Source organism: Fusarium musae, chromosome 1 (assembly GCF_019915245.1).
Source record: "Fusarium musae strain F31 chromosome 1, whole genome shotgun sequence".
In the NCBI taxonomy this organism is placed as follows: Eukaryota; Fungi; Ascomycota; class Sordariomycetes; order Hypocreales; family Nectriaceae; genus Fusarium; species Fusarium musae.
In genome coordinates this window covers 2,644,639-2,663,581 of record NC_058387.1, presented here as the reverse complement: position 1 = coordinate 2,663,581, position 18,943 = coordinate 2,644,639, and the positions used below count along the sequence as shown (strand labels likewise).

Sequence of the window (18,943 nt, the reverse complement as noted above, 5' to 3'; positions counted from 1 at the left end):
TGGACCTCATAACTCACCTTCAGAGCTCCAGGCATTGAAGGTTGTTACGATCGCGCGCAAATACACCGCGATCTAACATCAATTTTTGAAACACAGAGAAACTGCCCCAGCACGCTCTCAATAAACCGCCAACATGTCGAACAAACAAGGAAAGATGGTGTGTTCTACCCCCCTTCTCTTACGCGTTTTCAGCGTGCTTGATCTTGATATGCTAACAGGTTCTCTTTCTCAGGCCGGTTACGTACGTATACCCCGACACGCATGCGATTCGAATGCTACGTCTTTGCGACGGTTCAATCAAGCTGACTAGAACGGAACAGATCAACTGGCGGATGCGGGTTACTCTTAACGATGGAAGGGCAATGACCGGTCAGATGCTTGCCTTCGACAAGGTACAACATCTTTAGCCATTATTGTTGAGATCAAGGCTGACTAGGATTTAGCACATGAACCTCGTACTTGCGGATACGGAAGAGTTTCGACGCGTAAAGCGCAAGCAAAACAAGCCATCTGCCCCTGGCGCAAGCGGTTCAGCTACCCAGACCATCGAGTCAGAGGAGAAGCGAACGCTTGGCCTCACGATCGTTCGAGGCGCTCATATTATCTCCCTGTCCGTAGAATCGCCTCCTCCCGCCGATCCTAGTGCACGACTAGGCAAGAGTGCTCCTGGTGGAATTCCTTCTGCCTTGGCCGCTGGCCCAGGGGTTGCTCGTCCTGCTGGACGAGGAGCTGCACCTCCCTCCCTCGCCGTATGTGTTTCTTTCCACCTAAAGTTGCCTGATTAACTGCTAACACTTATAAGGGTCCTGCCGCTGGTGTTGGTGGTGCTCCCCCGCCTGGTTTCCCTGGTTTCCCTGGTGCTCCTGGATTTCCCGGCCGTGGTGGTAAGTTCAAACAGTACCGATATCCTCGAAGAGTCTCTAACAGTCTCCAAGCCCCGCCTCCTGGCTTTCCTGGAAACTTTCCTCCTCCGGCTGGTTTCCCTGGAGGCGCTCAATTCCCTCCTCCCGGGTTCAACCCTGGTGGTCCCCCACCGCCTGGATTCCAGCCTCCTCCCCGAAGATAGGTTATGTAGGCACTGGTTACTTCGGGCAAATCTTAATGGCCTGTGAGGAGGCATCGATATCGTAACTAAGACTGAGAATGTCTTATCTGCTCGTCGAACCAAGACGTCACGTTGGAATACATGTGGGGATTATGAGCTTGGCACAAAAATGTATGTGAATTTCTTCATGGCACTTTACCGTCCTCCATCAATGTTAACAAGCTTGCCAAGACGTTATACGGAGCACTTGAGGCGCATGATGGTGTATTGGGCTAGAAGTGATTTGTTGTTTTATAGGATAATAGGCCGCTCCAAGACTATGGGTTCGTGTTGTCAAATCACCACAGTACATTTCGTGTCAATAAATTATGAACAAGCATGAGAGGGATGCATTTGCCGGTCTGTTTTGTGTCCCTGTCACTTGTTTACCCAAGCCTAGTCCGTTATGTGCTCAAAACAACTATGAACTACTCAACTGTGCTGGTCTGAATGCTATGAAGGTTGTAATGAAGTCCAGAATTTCGCAAGGATGGTAGGATTATAAACTGTCATTCGACTGAGCACCGCTTCGTCTGAAAGACAGCCATATCTCATTGCGGACAATGCCATGTGTAAGCCAGAGCCGTTGGTATTAGAAACCAATAGCAAAGACTTCGATGAAGAATCTATTGGTATATCTTGTTGATCTAAACCCCGCCAAAGAGAACTCATAGTCAATGGTCCATTAGGTGCTAAATTTTCCATACAGGAAGTCTGAATGACCATGGCAACATGAACATCAAGTTGCTAACAAGGTCTAAGTGTCTGAACTTCTTAATGCTCTCCTGACCCTTGGAGTTAGTTCGCTGTCTGAAGATAAAAATGGTATTTTCCGAATCTCATCCATATTCTAGCACTACTTCCGCAAATGAAACCAGGAAAATAGCAATTTGGTCACTGTTTTCTGAGTAATTTGTCTTTTTGTCTTACTAGCCTGGTTTGCGGCCTCTGAATAGCAACAGCACATGGCATCGGGTCAGTCAGAAAAGCGCTTTACGTACTGGCACTTCAAACTTCGATGCTCTCAGGATCCATCATTAGCCCAGAGGCAGACAGAGAACTGGGCAAAAGGGGTTGATTCTCCTAATAAAACAAAACTGTACGTCATGAAAAGGGATCAAACGGCTGAAAATATGATCCAACCTGATTATCCATCATCTTTTGGTTGTCATTGACCTGTATCTGGGCCGAGTTACCGTCCATGAAAGCAAATCCTCGACAGTATAAACCACATGATAAGATATGAGAGTTCGTGTTCGTTCAAGTCCGAAACCCGATAAGATCTACTATTTGCGCGATATGATATGAGTCTCTCTGGGATGATATGGGTTCGCGCAGTGAATCTTCGATATCATTGCTATACGTGTATTCCTGAGAAACTACTTAGGGACCAACTCCCGTCAACTGATTATAATCGTGTGCTTGCCGACCCTGGCCCAACTCCGAGAGCGCCCAATAAACCCAGCCTTGATTCATTCCAAGTTCTCGACTTAAATACCAACGGCATGACTAAAGACCTTGGCCGCCAACTGGCTGAGCAGCCTCGACTTGTCGTTCTGGGGAAGCTCCTGAAAGACAGCGTAGACACTCTTACCCTTCGCATCTCGGACAGCTCCTAGTCTGTTCCCCGCAACGGCTCCTGCGACAAGACCTGGCACATTGGCTACGATGAACCCTAGAGCGCCACCGCTGACACCACCCACCATACTCCAGAACTTGCCCGTGGGGTGGTTATCCCTGCCCTCGGCCATGCCCTCGTCGCGCATCATCTCCTCGAACACATCACTAAACTGCGCATCTTCGGTTTGCTCGCGATCCTGAGCCGGGGCCTGGCCCTGATTGGTAAAGAAGTTCCATGCCCAGGAATAAGGGCTCTGTCGCGGCGCGGCGCCACCCTCAGTTTCAGTCTCGGGAATGTCCTCGAAGGGATCTGAAGGGGTGCTAGTGTTGAAGAGTTTGCGCTGAGCATCATACTCGCGACGGCGCACAGGGTCAGAGAGTGTGTAATAGGCGTCGTTGACGAGCTGGAACTTCCGTGTCCGTTCGGCTCGCTCTGGGGAGTCATTAGAGACGCGGTCAGGGTGCGTCTTTAGGGCGGCGCTGATTACCGGGGTTAGTTGTGTCGCAAGTCGAGACTACAAAGCAAAAGCGACGTACCGCTTGTACGCATCTCGGATTTGCTGAGTGGTCGCAGTATCAGAAACCTCGAGAATGGCATCTACAGAAATTTCTAGTCAGTTTTCACTCTGGCGCATTCACATGTAGTGCGGTCATGATGGCAACTTACAGTAGTTCGGGGGGACTCCAGCAGTCATGATGAGTTCATGTAATACAAAGGTCTTTACAAAAGACAAGAAAATTGAAGTCGATTCTAAGCAGCGAAAGTTCTACAGCTTTTCTTCTGAGAATATGCCAAAGCGCAGGTGGTAGGTTGATATGTGATACGAGTGTTGTTGAATCAAGGCCATCGACGACTATCCCAGGGCGGAAGTGTCAACGTCATTGTGGCGGTGCCTGTGTCAATGTGGAGGTCCAATTAAATCAACTTCTTCAACTTCAATTAGCTTCATGGGGCGTTGGGTATCTCAAACTAGAACTCCAACCAATGTCTTCTCAAAGGAAGATATCACATACTCCTAATGATCGCTATGCTTTCCTTTCGTGACAAACCAGAAACTTGACTCGGTGAGCGTCTGCCGTAGAAATCACTCATGAATGAATCATATGCCAACCCTCAACACCCCCTGTATCTTCTGCCATGACGCCCAAAACCTAATAGCTTTGTTCCGAACCACCCCATTTTATACATAACTCCTGAAGGGTACATTGATGACGATAATTATTCGACGTCCTGCTCCAAGTATCTTTGTGCTCTCGATAACGCATCAGCTGTGATCTCGTTGGCGTCTGCTTGTCGACCAGCTTTCTGATAATGCGCTGCCAGCACCCACATATCACGGATGACTCGTAGGTTGTTGTTCGCGCCGTGTGCTACCACTCTTTTCGAAATAGCATGCCGTAGGTTCTGTTCGGCCATGTCCCATTCCTGCCTCGACTCCTGTACTCGAGCTAACATCTTGCATGCGTATGCGTGAAATCGATCGTTGGATCTGGGTCCCTGTTCGGTTCTGGTAAGATCAAGTAAATTGATGGCCAGTTCCTCAGCCTTCTTCTTGTCACCAACATCCATCTGTGTGAACTCAAGCCGTAATGCTTCGACTCGTAACTGATCCGCATCGATCGCAGATGAAGTCTGACTCTGTGCCTCAGCCATCCTTTCTAGGGCCTGATACATCGCATCTTGCCGCTTGCCAAGTTCGCTTTCCCTACGGAGGCGTGTTCTCCCATCCCAAATTAGTTGTTCGTAAAGCCAGAGTCGATGGGCATCCGATGTCTCGATGTGTTGGCCCAAGAGATTAACGTTCCGTAGCCAGGCTTGGCGCAACAAATGGCACAAGTATTTCCTTCCCTCATCTGTTTGATAATCGCAGTTACGAAGTTGTTGGAGGATAAGGAGGAGCGGGTGTTGAGAAGGCAGCTGTCGTTTCGCGAGTATTGTAGCATGATCCAAGAAGAGGGCCAAAAGCCGAAGATGCCCTCGGTCCACCATATCGTAGATTGTATCTAGCACATGCCAGATAAGGTCGGGGTGATCATCGCTCAACACAAATTCGAGCACGTAAAACCCTCGACGTGCAGCCATACCAGCAAGGTCACCCTTCCCGTGGAACCAAAGGTCGAAAACAAGCTCGAAGATGCGGTACATTGTACGACTGTCTCGGATAGGGGGGGAGTTTGGGGTTGCCAAGTATTCTGACATAGGATCTGACATGACAGGAAATATTTCTAGTTTGGATTGACTCCAGTTGAAGACGCCGCCGAGAACCTGTTCCAAATCAGAGTAGGGACCGGTGTTTGATGGCTGTATCAGAGCCATAGACGTAGTTGGATCATCTTGGTGTTCCTCTGGAGAGGCCGAGGATGAAGATGAGCTCTGTTCGTCAAATGTGCTCGTCCCAGAACATTCAGTAGTATCCGGAGGAGTGGAAGCTGCAGAGCCAGGTTGACCTTTCCGATATGTACGTTTTCTTAAGCCCCATTTCTTTAAACGCTTCTTGAACATCTGCTCCCTTTGAAAGACAAATCAGTTTTTGGGCCTTGCTGGTACCATGCGTTTATCCCACTCACGTTGCTGCGAAACCATATCTGGCCTGGAGAATTGCCATAGTCTCGTTCAGCTTTCGATTTTCCTGAATATATAGCTTCCTGATGACGTTGCGCATACTCTCCCACTCCTCCTCTGTGTGCTCCTTCGTGTAAGTCCTATCATCTACCGCCGGCGGACAGCCCGGTAGCCGGGGGGCCAAGACTGGCAGAAGAGACGACATGGTATCCTATCATTAAGGGGGATATGATATAACAGAGGAGAACCAGGGGGGGTCAGCAAGCCCAGTGGGAGTTGCTCAGCTTGCACGGCAACAGTGACGGTAGTATCGACAATGGTGGTGGTAATAGAAAGCACAACAACCTCCGCATAGAGCCTCACGGTAATGTATCGGCAACGGCATGCCGGACCGTTGACTGTGCATGGCGAACGGGAACTCAACTTGTCAAATGCGCCTACTCCGTGGTCTTTAGTCTTCGATGCCCGGCATATGAACCCATTAAGAAGGGTTCGGCGCCGGTTCAATCTGATTGGATGGCTTAGTTCCCTGCATATTGGGCATGGCCTAGGCTGGTTCCGGCCATGGCCGGGAGTCTATTTTACGTGTTTTTGGTCTGGAATACAGTGGATTTTCTGCTTGTTCCTGGTGCGAGCTACAGAAATGGTGTCAAAGTTGACGACCTCACCAGCGATCATGTTAAATCCGCCCAGCCTCCTTTTCCTTTTGAGGAGAATATGTAACATGTATGTATTTTTCCTGACACGCAGAGGCCCACAGAGCCTGCCCAGGTAATTGTAACACTACAAGTTTTGCGGCTATTGTTGCGCGGATGACAATGATGATGACCTCATTAGTATACGCCCCGAACGCTGTCGGGCCGCCGTGATATTGGCTATTGCTGCCAATGCACCCGTGCTCAATCCACTGTAGACGATACCACGGTCATTCTGCATACACTAGTCTGACTGTACGGAAGATAGCTAGTCATTAATTGACACCAAATTCTCTCCCTGCACGTTTGGTGTCAAAACAAGCTCGTTCCCATTTGATAGTGGCGTATTAGGCGAATCGAGTTCTGGAGACGTGTGTTTGCCGTGGTTATTCGTCTATGCACTGCAAAGAACCTGCATCTTGGAGATGAGCCTAGTGAAGTTGGCTAAGAGACGTCATCGTTTGAGTGGTCAACTGAAGCGCCTACTGCACGTTTTGAGGAGCTTAAATCCACTTCTTCGATGATAGATATCGATAAGTCCGAGCACACCGTAAATTTAATCCAATTGAAGTCAAGCGCTTCAACAGGGGTGAGTCCCAGGGCGACCTTACCGAAAGCCAATGCCAACTAGCTTCGCTGACCATTGAAGTTTGACCTTGTTCTCTAAGGGTCCTCTTCTCGAAATGATCGGGGGTCGAATTTCAACCAGAATTCTCTGAATGTTCACTAGGCATTGAATGCCTCAGAAGTGTGAGCAGAATTGTTTCATTTTGTAGAGTAAATGGCAGCATGTTTCATACGTGGAAACTATACTATGGCCCCAGCAGCGCCTTGCGCCTTAACTCTTATTGGCAAATCATAAAGCAATCCATGCAAAAAGTATAGTGTATTCGTAGCTTGACCAATCATATCTACTGCCAAGTCCCGATCAGGATGTGGGAGAGCATCTACCGAGGGGTAACAAGACCAACTTGTTTTGTATGTCCTCTCAAAACTTCCACAATAGGGACAGTCCCTTCTCGAAAACGCCATACACTCAGAACCGCTAGTCTGTGCACCCGTATGCCGGGCGCCACCAACAACCACTACCGAATACCAAGCTTTTCGCTCGGAACTTGCCAGAGGCTCGTTAACTCATGGCAGCCTCGACGCCAATGCAGGTCGCACGTACTGAGACCACAAGAGGTTAGGGACGCCTTACATCACTACAGAGCCTGACCGAGAAGGTGTCTGTAGGTGCGGGTATCTGCCGCCATAAGTCGATGTGTTGTTCCGCATACACGCACACACACACAAATCGAAGCAACCAAGATGGCAGTGCTCCAGGAGTCCAGGTAGTGTTAACACAACGACTGCTCCCTTGAATCCAGACTCAAATAGCGCAAATGATCGGCATTTAACGTCGTTACAACGGGCGCAACTCCAACGCTTGAGTCGTAAGATCCTAGTGATGATCCTGTGGCGTCGGGAAATTCCGTTTATGATGCTTCATATCTCCATAGGATACTTGCGCCTTCGATCAGGAAAGGAAGGTGCGTCTTGACTTCTCTTGCAGCTCTCTCATCAGTGTTGAATATACAGCCTTCAGGAATCGTCGTTTGAATCGTCGCCAATCCTCGTTCGTCGGCTTGCGGTTCAGCTCCACGTCGTCATCCTCTGTGTCCGGCTCGTCCTCTTCCACCTCTTCTTCAAAGTGAAGAGGATAATATTGTATCTCGTTCCGACGAAAATGCCAAGTGGTCCTTGACAGGTCATCTTCTTGGGCTTCACGAAGCTGTTGGATAGAAGCTCAAGTTGCGACTCCGCTCTGTGGGGTTTTGAGATGACACAGTTGAATTCCTCATGAACAACAAATAGGACTTTCCCCAATTTGGAGAACCTTGCGAGCTTTTTCACGAGCGTTTTCATGTTGTTTTTCGATACTTTGCCGCTTAGTATGGGGTGGTAGATACCAGTGCTGAATCCATATGATATCCCAAATGCCACTTGGCTCAGGTCTCTCCTCATGAAATCCACCTCTGCGAGACAATGCAGAGTCCTCAATAACCTTTTGATCAAGAGGTAGGGCTGAAGCAGAATTATATCTCGGCTTGGGTCGATGTACTTGATTGTGTCGGAGAGTGTTAGTGGCCGGTAGCGATGAAGCACGAAGGCACGGGACTCTCTGCATACGGCGGCCAGTACAGGGGGGGCATCATGCGAGCTGCTAGAGAAGACGAGTCCTGCAAAGGCCGGGGTCCTGAGCGTTGAAAATGGCGTGTCAAGAATCTCGTATACTCGAGGCTCTGGGAGGGCGTATGCCCAGACCATGGACCGAATCTCGGTAAATTGTTGAAAGCAACAAAGCCCATCGCGGATTATATTCTCCACTGTAGGACAGTACAGGCAGTTTCTTCGCTTTAAACCCCACAGGCTTCGAGAAATTGCTTTCATGTGAGTTATAGGCGTGCGGGTAACGAGCGTTCTCAAAATGCTAGAGTAGAGTTGAAGCGAATGTCGCAATTTATGACCCCATTATCTATGGCGGCGCTTTTCCACGAGCTCCATGTGGCTCGAATCTTCCGGCCTGGTTGATATGTGGCATACCCTAAAACGCAGTGACAGATCACGAAGCTTTTAAGTGTCGTTTTTGCCCGAATCGTGGGGTTCCATCCCGTGTCCGCGCGCGAATCAGTTGATCATGACGGACAATACAGGAAGCAATCATGGCGACGAATCCCATGATGTTTATTCCCACGGATTTCCGGTCATTGGTATAATGCCGAACGGATTCTTATCATGACATGATGGGGACTTGGTGGCTGGTTATCTTCATCGTGTGCACAGTGGTTGATATTATTAACCATGACAACAAAAAGCCCAACCTCGTTTAGGGGCAAATATGCGTATCATCCATAAAGTCCACGTCCACACCACAATCCGAATCATACAGGATCAAGAGGATGTACCATGATTACACATCAATATGTTGATATGGCACACATCATGATCACCCTGTGCACTACGCTCTGTTACCCCACGGCTGGTCCACCCGGAGGTCGGAACGACTTTTAGCCGAGTAAGACACGCACGGACCATACTCAGAATCAGCGACTTAAAATCTCGAACGTGTCGTCAAAGCAGGGCTTTCCCTTTCTTCTTTTCTTCTTCGTGCGGCTGGCATAACATGAAATTTTTATACCCGTGTTGCTCGAATCCTTGTTTCCGTGGATGTAATCGCAGCGTCAGTTATGCCCCAGATTAATCATAATTGCAGGCCCGCCCTACCATCGTCTGGTTTTGGTGTTTTCACACATCTTAGTCGTGGTTGGGAGGCAGGACATCAAACTTTCTTTCTCGTGACATGTATGTGTAATGCTTGCGTCGGCAATCCGTTCGATCATGAAAGTTGGAGAGAACAGAATCAACAGCTCTGGCCAACTGCGGAGTTACAACTGTGTCTATCTGACTGGGCGGTTTTGTTCGCCTTTTGCTCCAAAACTCCTATTACCTGCTCCCTGTCGAGATCATGTTTTAATGCATGCTAAGGCACAATACAAATTCGCCACTATTCCATTGCGAACCACAGGTCTCTTGGTAAAGAAACCTTACTCGTCCTCTCCTACCTTCTGAAGCTTGCCCATTTCTCGCTTTGCTCCAGCTTCTCCAATGAGTCTTACTCTGTCGAGACGAACAGTCTCTCCATCACCCTCACCCTGCTGAACGTAGATCACAAGACTCGATGTCTTCTGGAATTTCACATATCGCAAGCTCAGGCTCACTGTTCCCTCCTCGTTCCAATCCTCAGGAGAAATCTCGATAGCCTGTGTTGGTTCGGTATCGTCGGCTTCGTTGAAGTCGAGGTTATGAGTGCGGTTGATATACAGGTGAATGTTGCCGGGCCTCATCACGTCTTCGTCGTCCTTGGGAGGGAGGGAAGTGAGCTGTTATACGCGGTTAGTCAGTGTCGGATTTGGTGCAACTTGAAGAACCAATAAACTGACCTGGAGAGTGTGGAGTTTGACAATGGACTGGAAAGGGATGTACAAAAGCAGCTGGTCATCTGCACCGCTCTGCACGTAGTCCTTGGAGGTTCCCTTGCCGTTACCGAGGCCGCTTGGCTTGGAACCATCGAAGAGAACGCGAACAGTCCCGGCGCTCTCATCAGCGTTGAGAACCTCCAGATCACGGATTTCTATTTGGTCGGTGATGTCGTTGTAGCCTCGTGGAGCTTCCATACCCTTCCAGCTGGGACCACCGCTGGCCGAGCCAGCGTTTTCTCTGGCGGTCTTCTCATTGAGCGAAGTGGCCAAGGCGGGTATCTTCATGAGCGTATCCTTGAGTTTCTGAGGATCGGTACCCTGGACCTGATCGACCTGCTTTCCATCTGCAAAAACAATGAAGGTCGGCGGGTTTGTAATTTTGTACTCTTGCGAAAGCTCTGGTTGATTGTCGCTGTTAACCTTGACCAACGTGATGAGATTCGGCTGCGCGACGTCTCTGGCGAATCTTTCGTAGATAGGAGCGATCTGGTTGGAAGTGTCAGACCAGTCAGCGTAGACTTGAAAGAATCACTCGTTAGCCTTTAACATCATCATTTGTGACAAGGGAATGATACGTCGCATCGCAGGATAAGTTGACTGGGATGGCGGGGTATCTCTAGAACTACCCGCAAAGATCGTCGATTCTGATGGGAGATTACTTACAGTCAGCGATGACTATGCGTGACGACTTGAGCACAGAGTCGAAGTGACGCTTCGAGTCTATAGTGACGACTGTGTTCTGCGACATGATGGATGGCTTGTGATGGTTTAGGTTGACGAGGTATGACGGTGTGGTAGAGACAATCAGCCAGGAACCGAAACGCTGAGCCCCAGGGCTCCAATAGAAAGCGAGCTGGAGGGGTCATTACTATATCGGGGCTGGCGTCACCTAACCAATGGCGGGAAAGGTAGCGGCGCCTAAAGAAACCATGCGTACAGATCTTGCCGTCTTTTCATTACCCTGGCCTCGGAACAAGAAAGCATTTTGACCTTCCACCAAGGACCAAAAATGGCCAGTCGAACGGTCCGCCGAATTCATGAGCAGTTTAAGGTAGGTGCCTTGTATTACATTTTCATCACTGGGATATTCCGAGTGTTGCCTCTGTAGCCCAAAGTTGATCAGGTGAGTGATTAGTGCAAAATAATTACCAGCCACCTGCTCAGATACCTTACCCTAGATAACTGTGGTTAGCCGATAGACATCATTATTTAACTGCCCGTAGTAATGTAGGTAGACTATGGTCTTCCCTCAGGTCTCGATATATTAAAAATGAGCAAATGTTCTATACACCTACCGACCTACCTACTACCTTAGTAAAGGAGATATATCATATTAGAGACTAGCTTGTATCTCTCTTTGGGCGTTCAAATTAAAGCAGTCCCCTTTCCCAAATGTTTGAACGCCAAAATACGAACGCAGCAAGCCCCCTGATGCATATTCCCAGTCTGCCATTCCTATGCTCGTAAACAGTCACCCTTGTCTCCTCACACATGGATAGATATACACCTTAACCAGAACCATTGGCTGGGGTTTCCAGGAACGGGCTGCCAACGATTGCGTCTGAAATTAGATAGCAGTGCAGAATGGCATCTGCAAGCAAGATAGGATCATCATTGAAGGTCGAAGTTGACACTTTGCCACATAAAAGCAAGGTGAGTGTACGGAGGAAAGTGTCGACGCTGGTTGACGAGGCAGGCAGGGCAGGAGAAATTACCATAGACAGGGCCCGTTGTAGATGCCAGTATCAAGCTGAGTTATTGCTTTCGGTGTGACAATATGTTCATCAATGGGGTCATCATCTTAGGCCAGAAGATCTACTTTTAGTTAACGAGGGAAAATCAATGAAAAGATGCGAAGGGTAATTACCCTTACATAATTCATGGAAAAAGTCTGTTGCAGCCGCCATGTCATACCGCCTTCTCCCAGCTGTCGAATCCTCCTGATGCTTTCTTCAAACTCTGGTTCGACTCGACTTTCCAAGTTCGACGTGCTTAGCGCAGCTTCTTCAGCCCTCAAGACTCCGTCAAGGTTCTGGAGAAGTTGAATACCATCATCTGAAGCTGTTGTTGCCGTTGAATTTTCTGTTGCTGATATTCGGTGAGAGGCCGAAGCGCCAGTCTCAGACAGCCCCGAAGATTCCAGGGAATCCGATTTCTCCAGATCTTCGGCGATTCCCCTTCAGCAGCCCAGTAATCATATTACGGATATGAGCACGTTGAATCTTCCGGGTGGATTGTAGTTCGCCGACCACGAATTTAGAGTAAAACATACACTTCTTGGATGGCGACTCGTAAAGAAGAGAGGTTTCAGCTAGCAGAGGCCGTTTAGCTTGTTTTGGAGAGTGAAGTATCCGACCCTCTTGTTTTCATATTTGGCTAATCTCACAATATATCTAGACTCTCTGGTGTCGATATGTGCGTGGATTTCTCTGTCAACAGTTTGAACACAGTCGCACACGGAGTATTTTTTTCAGGTAGTGTTCATCGAGAATCTCGTTGTCGTCCTTTTTGAAACATTCCCCTACGACGAGGGCGAGATATTTTCTATTATTGTCGATCTGAAAATGGCATTCATGTCAGCGATGGATGACTCTTCCATGCTTGTGGTTCTCATGCCAAAGTCAATTCTCCATTGCCGAAACCAGCCTGACATACCTCAGTATCCAACGTACTGAAGGAACCAATGGTTACTTTTGAATTATTGGCCCCATGTCGAACTTTGAAGACGAGCGACTTTGCTCGTCCAGGTTTGCCTGTGTTGAGGGCAAGCCCAGAGCAGCTGAACGCCCAATCCTCTTCTTGATGCTCAGCCATGAGGAATTGGGATTCCGCCTTCCACTGATATGCCTGAACAGTAGAGAAGATTAAATTGGAGTTTAAAAAGAAGGAAAGGGTTGGAAATATGTTGTCTTTTATATATAAGAAGCATCCAGAAGGCCTCTGAATCACTGCGCTGCACTGTTAGAAATAACGACAATTACTTATCATTCGTATTATGCCTATAGTTCTCATAATTTTCTCGTTCATTAACTGATAAAGAAACTATACGCACGTAACTTAGCTTGTATAACTACATGTATAATATGTATTTATAACAGGGGAAAAGGGAATATAGTATACTGGGGAATTCTACATGTCACTCGCTAGACGTCCATGATATAGGCTATTATCCAGGTATCTGAATTGCTGTAGCGTATCAAATTGAACTGAGCAGGTATACTAACTTGGTGGCCCTAATGCTTTCTGAGATATTAGCATACTGGCTGGTTTCATTGGAAATGAACGATTGCTGAAGGGAAACACAGCATTCTGTCAAATACGACACCTGTTGGATGCTGCATAAATCATATCGTCATGAGTGGTTGGGCTTATGATTTCATTGTGTGATCTCCCATTGTTCGTGAATTGAATAGATGCTAAGGTATCTAGGGCTAGTCATTTGCTCCTGCTATCCCTTCTACGTGAACAATACCAACGATCGTGGACTGCCTTTGATATACAATCAAGGAGCTTTGAGGAAATCTGGGCTACTGTTCAAACTTTCTTATCAAAACAGAGTGAAGGCGGTTATCCCTCGAAGCGCATGAGGCTGGGTTCGGAATTATCATCAGTAGATATAAACAATATCGACTACGATATATGGCACATACTAACTTCATAGACATTAAGTTCTGCAGATGATATTCTAAGCTATAAATAATTTGTATTAGATTAGTAAAATGCCCGCACTGGCCCCTTAAGTTTGTAGCCGCTTTTATCTCTCAGTCAGTCATTCTAAGCATGGTGTCTTCCTGCTTGATGAACTACAGATACGTTATCGCAAGTAAACAGTTGCAACTCTCTTTTTAGATTATACACGGACGCCTTTTCTACCAGAATTGAAAGGAAATTGCCACTGCCATCCCCAGAAAACTGTGATACGGCACTGTAAGCCTTCTTGCTGGCTTACAGAGGCATCGAAAAAGTCACCTGCATCGCTTTATGTTAAATTTGGCCAAGTAATTGGTATGCTGAAGAGAGCTTCGAAGGGAGAATGTATCGTCATAAAAGTTACCGGTGTCGCTTCGTGGTCAAGTAGATTGATCGATTTATGCGCTACACGTTGTCGCAGCCAAACCAGTCGTAGCTTTGACCCCTGGTGTCAAGCTCTGTGACCTGTTGCTTTGACATGTGTCTTTACATTGATATTATTCAAGGTTATGCTTAGCTGGCTTGTAGTTTTGCTGTTGTCGCCGTTACCAATCATATAAGGTCCCTAGATGAGATACATGTTAGAGATCGCCCAGTTATGGCTTCGCCCAGTTATCTCAAACATGATACCCTTCTTTCCGGCGGCCATCACCAGATATTGACTCATCCAGACTTTATATTTGACTGCTTTACTTGAGTTTTGCTAGTTATTATGGCCAACTTCTCTGTCTACTGATGGCTGGACACCCTAGTTGCGAGCGATTATTGCACTGTTGCATTCCCTAACGTCATGGATAGTATGCCAGTCTCTTGACTATTGCATGATACAATATTCAGAATAGATTCTAATAGTAGTAAGATAATTGTAGTTCATACTTGACTTATATAAAGCTAAGTTGTCTGCCTTGTTAGATACCAAGGACTCGCTATTCGGTGGCTTGTGGTTGTATTTGCTGAGTGAAGGTGTTAATGTCTGTGTGGTTGAAATCTATTAATACCATGGGCTTGCTACAATCATATATGTCAAAGGATGGGGAATTATGTGGGCGATTTTCGGAAAGTTCAGTCAACCTGAATAGAAACTGGTGATCCTCCTCATCCAAACATGTATAATGCTCCCGACACCATATATACGAGCCTCTTTAAGAAAAGGCAGTCCCATGACTTTCATAGCGATCTCTGTTGCGTTTATGAGTCAGTAAAACGGGCTGTCCGAATTAAGAACCAGTGAGAAAAAGACCGTCCAGCGCACAAGGAATGGATGGGACCAATGTGAAGTTCCTAGTCCCACCCAGTAGAAGAACCAGAAAAAGTGTCAGCCTGCAGGAGCAGTAAAACAAGGAACAAAAGTAAATGAAGTTCTTGCAGAGCCAAGACAGCCGTGAACCCGACGTCAAACTTGACAGTCAACAACAAATCTTACAATGTCTCAAGCTGTGGCGCTCCGGGTTCCTGCGGCAGCGATGATACTGCGATATTAGAGTGTCTAGGCCGTCACAGTTCTTGCGACAACAACGAGAGACAACGAGGATGCATCATGTATGCATATGCGAGGCATTGCATGCTCTCAAGAAACTGTTGGTCGAGAGACGATGCTCTTACAGTAGCGTACACGCATGTTTTTCTGTGCTTTTGTTGAGTTTTTCGTGCCGTTGCCACTCCCGTCTCGCGTGGCCGGACTAGATCCGCGTGGTTAACGGTGGAACGGATTGGTACTATTATTGGGGCTCGCCGAGTGGAGATTATCGGGGCTTGACGTGAGGGAGAAAGATGGAGCTCGGTCACTATTTATTCTTGCCCTTCACCTTTCTGGAAGCATGCATGAAGCAAGGGAGGAAGGTGAAGGATTTTCTTCGCACGTATACAGGAGGACAAGAGGGACTTGCTGAGACTCGGGTGAGTCGCGTATCGGAGCTAGACTGGAGGAGTCTGGATTTACTCTTGCTCTACGGAGTAGCAAGGACTCTCTCGCATGATTTCGAGCCAGCCTCGCTAAATCTGCATCTCGCCCCTACAATCTGGGACTGTAAGATTACCTGTCTGATATAACTCCGTATAGGTACATGTGCAGCTGCAGCTGCCGGAACTGGGTTACATTGATGTAGCGATCGATTCTGGGCTCCCGTTAATCTAGCATTTCCTTTCTGTCGGGTCTGTTACTGCTCTGCAAAAAAAGCAGCCCTTACCAAATCCAGCCCTTAGCTCTGCTTTTGACAGGCATGTCCTGACCAGTCGATTGGAAGGCCAGCTGGACCGATCCAAGGAATAATTTAGGAACTGGCAAAGTGAAGCCACACAAGCAAAGGTCACACAAAGATGATTCGCAGTTAAGTGACACTCCCGCAGTTGCCCTGGGTCGCTGATGAAGTGATTCCACCAGACCTGTTACATGACAATGTGAAGTGAGATATTCAGCCAAGTCAAGTTTTACTACCCTACCCAATGAGTTCTCATCTATGCAATTATGGAATGTCTTGGATTTCAGATTGCTGCTCCAGCTGTTCCGGCATATGAGGACCAAAAAGCACCAATATGGTGAATACCTTAGTCCGTCATTAGGCATGTTTTGTGCATGCTATCGAGGTTATTTCAGTCTGGTCAATTGCATACCTAATCAAGAACGTAGGAAGGAAAGTATTACCCAACCAGGCCTCTCAAACAACACACTGAAAGGGTTTCGACCCAGTACGTTCATAATTTTGTTTGTCTATCGTGCGCCTGGGCCTGTGGCTTCTAGGTCTTGCAACAGACAGTGGCAAGCCTTCAAGAGGCCTGACAAGCTGAACACAGCTGACGAATAGGTTGAGTAGGACAGAAATCCAGTACCATCAACAAGGGAACAACAGAACATATGAAAACCGACTCTCATGATATTAAAGTTCAGACGTATGATCTGAGGTAAGGGCTAGCACAAGGGATTATGAAGGGAGCGTGGATAAATAGGTTGGATGCTGTGCACAAAGTTCCCTTTTTGCCTCCCATGGCCGAGCCAGCTAGCCACTCTACCACTGACTTCTGTGAAACCTAAAAAGGTTGAGTGAGACACTATGCATCTTTCTTGAGAAGCTGGCTCGTTACTTGTCGCTTGTATTTGTGAGCGACTCAGGCTTGTATGACCCAAAAAGCAAGGGGTAGTCTTGTTGACAAGACCAGATGTCATCAGCGGGGTAAGCACGACTCGGGCCCGGTCATTGAGGTCTTTTGATTGACGGATACGAGTCCTGGAAAAGCCTAGCAGAGACACCAACCCAGGCAGAGGAAGTGAGATCTGATGGGAGATCTGTCATAACAGACGTAAAAAGAATACGGAGTATACGGAGTTCTTTCACAAAAGGTCGAGGGCCTGCCAGGAAATTTGCGTAATCGCTGTTCCCGTGGCCAGGGGAGTCATGGTGAGCTTCTTCCTTTCTATAACGATACATAGCCTCTGATTAGCCAGACAGCCATGAGCCTCATACGCACATACCTGCTTGGGTATACTGACCAAGCTTAGTATCATGTGATTTTCACGCATTTGACTCGGGATATCTGCCACAACTCATTACGTCGACAGCTGCAAGCTTCTTTGTCTGATACAGCAACTGTTGACAAGGATACAAGAAGCTAGGAACGAGCAGTCTTACTTGAGGATAAGGTGCATGGCCTAACAGCCATGACAAGCGGGGAAGTCCCATGCACTCCGCCACCACAAAGGGCCAATGAGCAGAGATGAGACAGACAAAAGAAGCAATGTGGACTCCACCTTTCTAGGGTCCCTGTGAACAAAGAGACAAGGGCTCGCCATCGTTTTTGAAGTTGAACTTGACCCCATTAGAATGTGCAAGTGACGGATGATCCGCAATCATTGCTGGGAAGGTAGTATTTGGCTCTTTGTATGCAGAAACTGTTTCCTACCTTCACATCAGCCTTCTGTTTCGAGCAAACTTGAGCATTGGGTTGCAACCAGGAGCCCTTATAAAGGACCAAATGATGAGAAGCTCTGCTTCTCCGTCAATGGCTTGTCGAAAGCTCATCTAGTTGTTCTCATGGGTGAAAATATCGTACGGCTGTAAGTCAAATATTTTGCCTGCCCAGTACTATCAAGAAGAAGAAAAAGGTTTACATACTGGTAGGAAGCGGAGCTCATGATATGCTAAAGCGTCTACCCTAGCTCTAACCCTGGCTTCCCACCAGATCCTGATGCTCCTCTGAGACACGGACCGTACGTGTGCCTGTGCGTAAGTCTTGGCCTCGGTAAACTCGTAGGACAATAGACGAAAAAGTAAATAGCACTTATGGCTATGTGTAACTGGGACAAAGCAGTAAGCCCATACATGAGGCTGCAACTGACCCCAAGGACAAAATCAGTTTCGAATCATCAATTTGAAAGAGTGCTATAAGAGTTATTATGGCATCACCCGAGAATTCAGTGACAGCCCTAATGCAGAGCGTGAGGAAATTTTGCGCCGTACTTTTTTTTTTTTAATCCACGCACGACTGAAAAATCACGGCTCCTTGCGGAGTGATGATGGGTCATGGTACTCCGTATATACAGGGCTATGCAAGGAATTTCCGATAGTTCCTTAATCATGATATTTACCCCAGCCAATGGCCTTTCGGGGAACCATCATCAGCACCGAAAGTCCCTCGCTGGCAGCGCCGCAGTTCTAACGGCATTGTTCGGGATGCAAAGGGCTTCAGCGAGGGGCCTTAGTTGGAACCTCCACCTCGACAACAGAGTTCTTGGCCTTCAATACGATAAGAAGTAACTCAACATAGCACGTGTCTGAACTGAGTTTCCCCTTGACAGAAGTGATCTGTTATTGTTGATAACCTTCACGTCTTGGAGCTTCCCACAGAGAAATTCAGCTTGGCAGGCCACTATCTTTTCAGCTGCTTCTGTATCAACAAAAGCGGCAAATGCGAATAATTCCATTTGAGAGACAAAATATGACAGTGGAGATTTGCATATGACTAGAAGTAGATATTTTGCCTGCGAGACCGGAATGCTGCCATATTACCTAGCTAGCTGGATTTTTGTCAGAATTGCATGTGAGTACTCCGTAGCGACGACAACGCTAAAAGGGCTTGGTTCACCTCGACAGGGGAAAAAAGCAAGCTGTCTACCGTTGACCCAGGGTCCTGTGCTGTATCGTGGGGGAAAACAAGCCGCGGTCTGGTCTCTCGGGGAGAGATCAATAGCCGCGCTCCTTGCAGTGACTAAAGTAATGGCCCTTGTTAGTTCACACCGGCAGTGGTATCGCTTTCCCGTAGCATATCCTAACATCAT

General features: G+C 47.6%; 4 protein-coding genes across 4 annotated transcripts; 1 reads left to right on the top strand and 3 right to left on the bottom strand.

Moving 5' to 3' along the window:
• Positions 1-133: 133 nt before the first annotated feature.
• J7337_000807 (uncharacterized protein) lies at positions 134-1,066 on the top strand (the record flags this gene model as incomplete). The annotated part of the gene is made up of 6 exons (XM_044818554.1): positions 134-157; positions 233-241; positions 321-392; positions 444-749; positions 803-884; positions 936-1,066. 6 exons carry the CDS (start codon positions 134-136, stop codon positions 1,064-1,066), a joined length of 624 nt encoding a protein of 207 aa, XP_044686256.1.
• A 1,508-nt stretch (positions 1,067-2,574) lies between these two features.
• J7337_000806 (uncharacterized protein) lies at positions 2,575-3,399 on the bottom strand (the record flags this gene model as incomplete). The annotated part of the gene is made up of 3 exons (XM_044818553.1): positions 2,575-3,184; positions 3,242-3,302; positions 3,372-3,399. 3 exons carry the CDS (start codon positions 3,397-3,399, stop codon positions 2,575-2,577), a joined length of 699 nt encoding a protein of 232 aa, XP_044686255.1.
• A 524-nt stretch (positions 3,400-3,923) lies between these two features.
• Positions 3,924-5,472, bottom strand: J7337_000805 (uncharacterized protein; the record flags this gene model as incomplete). Its single annotated transcript, XM_044818552.1, has 2 exons — positions 3,924-5,214; positions 5,273-5,472. The coding sequence occupies 2 exons, from the start codon at positions 5,470-5,472 to the stop codon at positions 3,924-3,926; spliced, it is 1,491 nt and encodes a 496-aa protein (XP_044686254.1).
• Positions 5,473-9,549: 4,077 nt separating this feature from the next.
• J7337_000804 (uncharacterized protein) lies at positions 9,550-10,732 on the bottom strand (the record flags this gene model as incomplete). Its single annotated transcript, XM_044818551.1, has 3 exons — positions 9,550-9,885; positions 9,946-10,502; positions 10,648-10,732. 3 exons carry the CDS (start codon positions 10,730-10,732, stop codon positions 9,550-9,552), a joined length of 978 nt encoding a protein of 325 aa, XP_044686253.1.
• Positions 10,733-18,943: the final 8,211 nt, after the last annotated feature.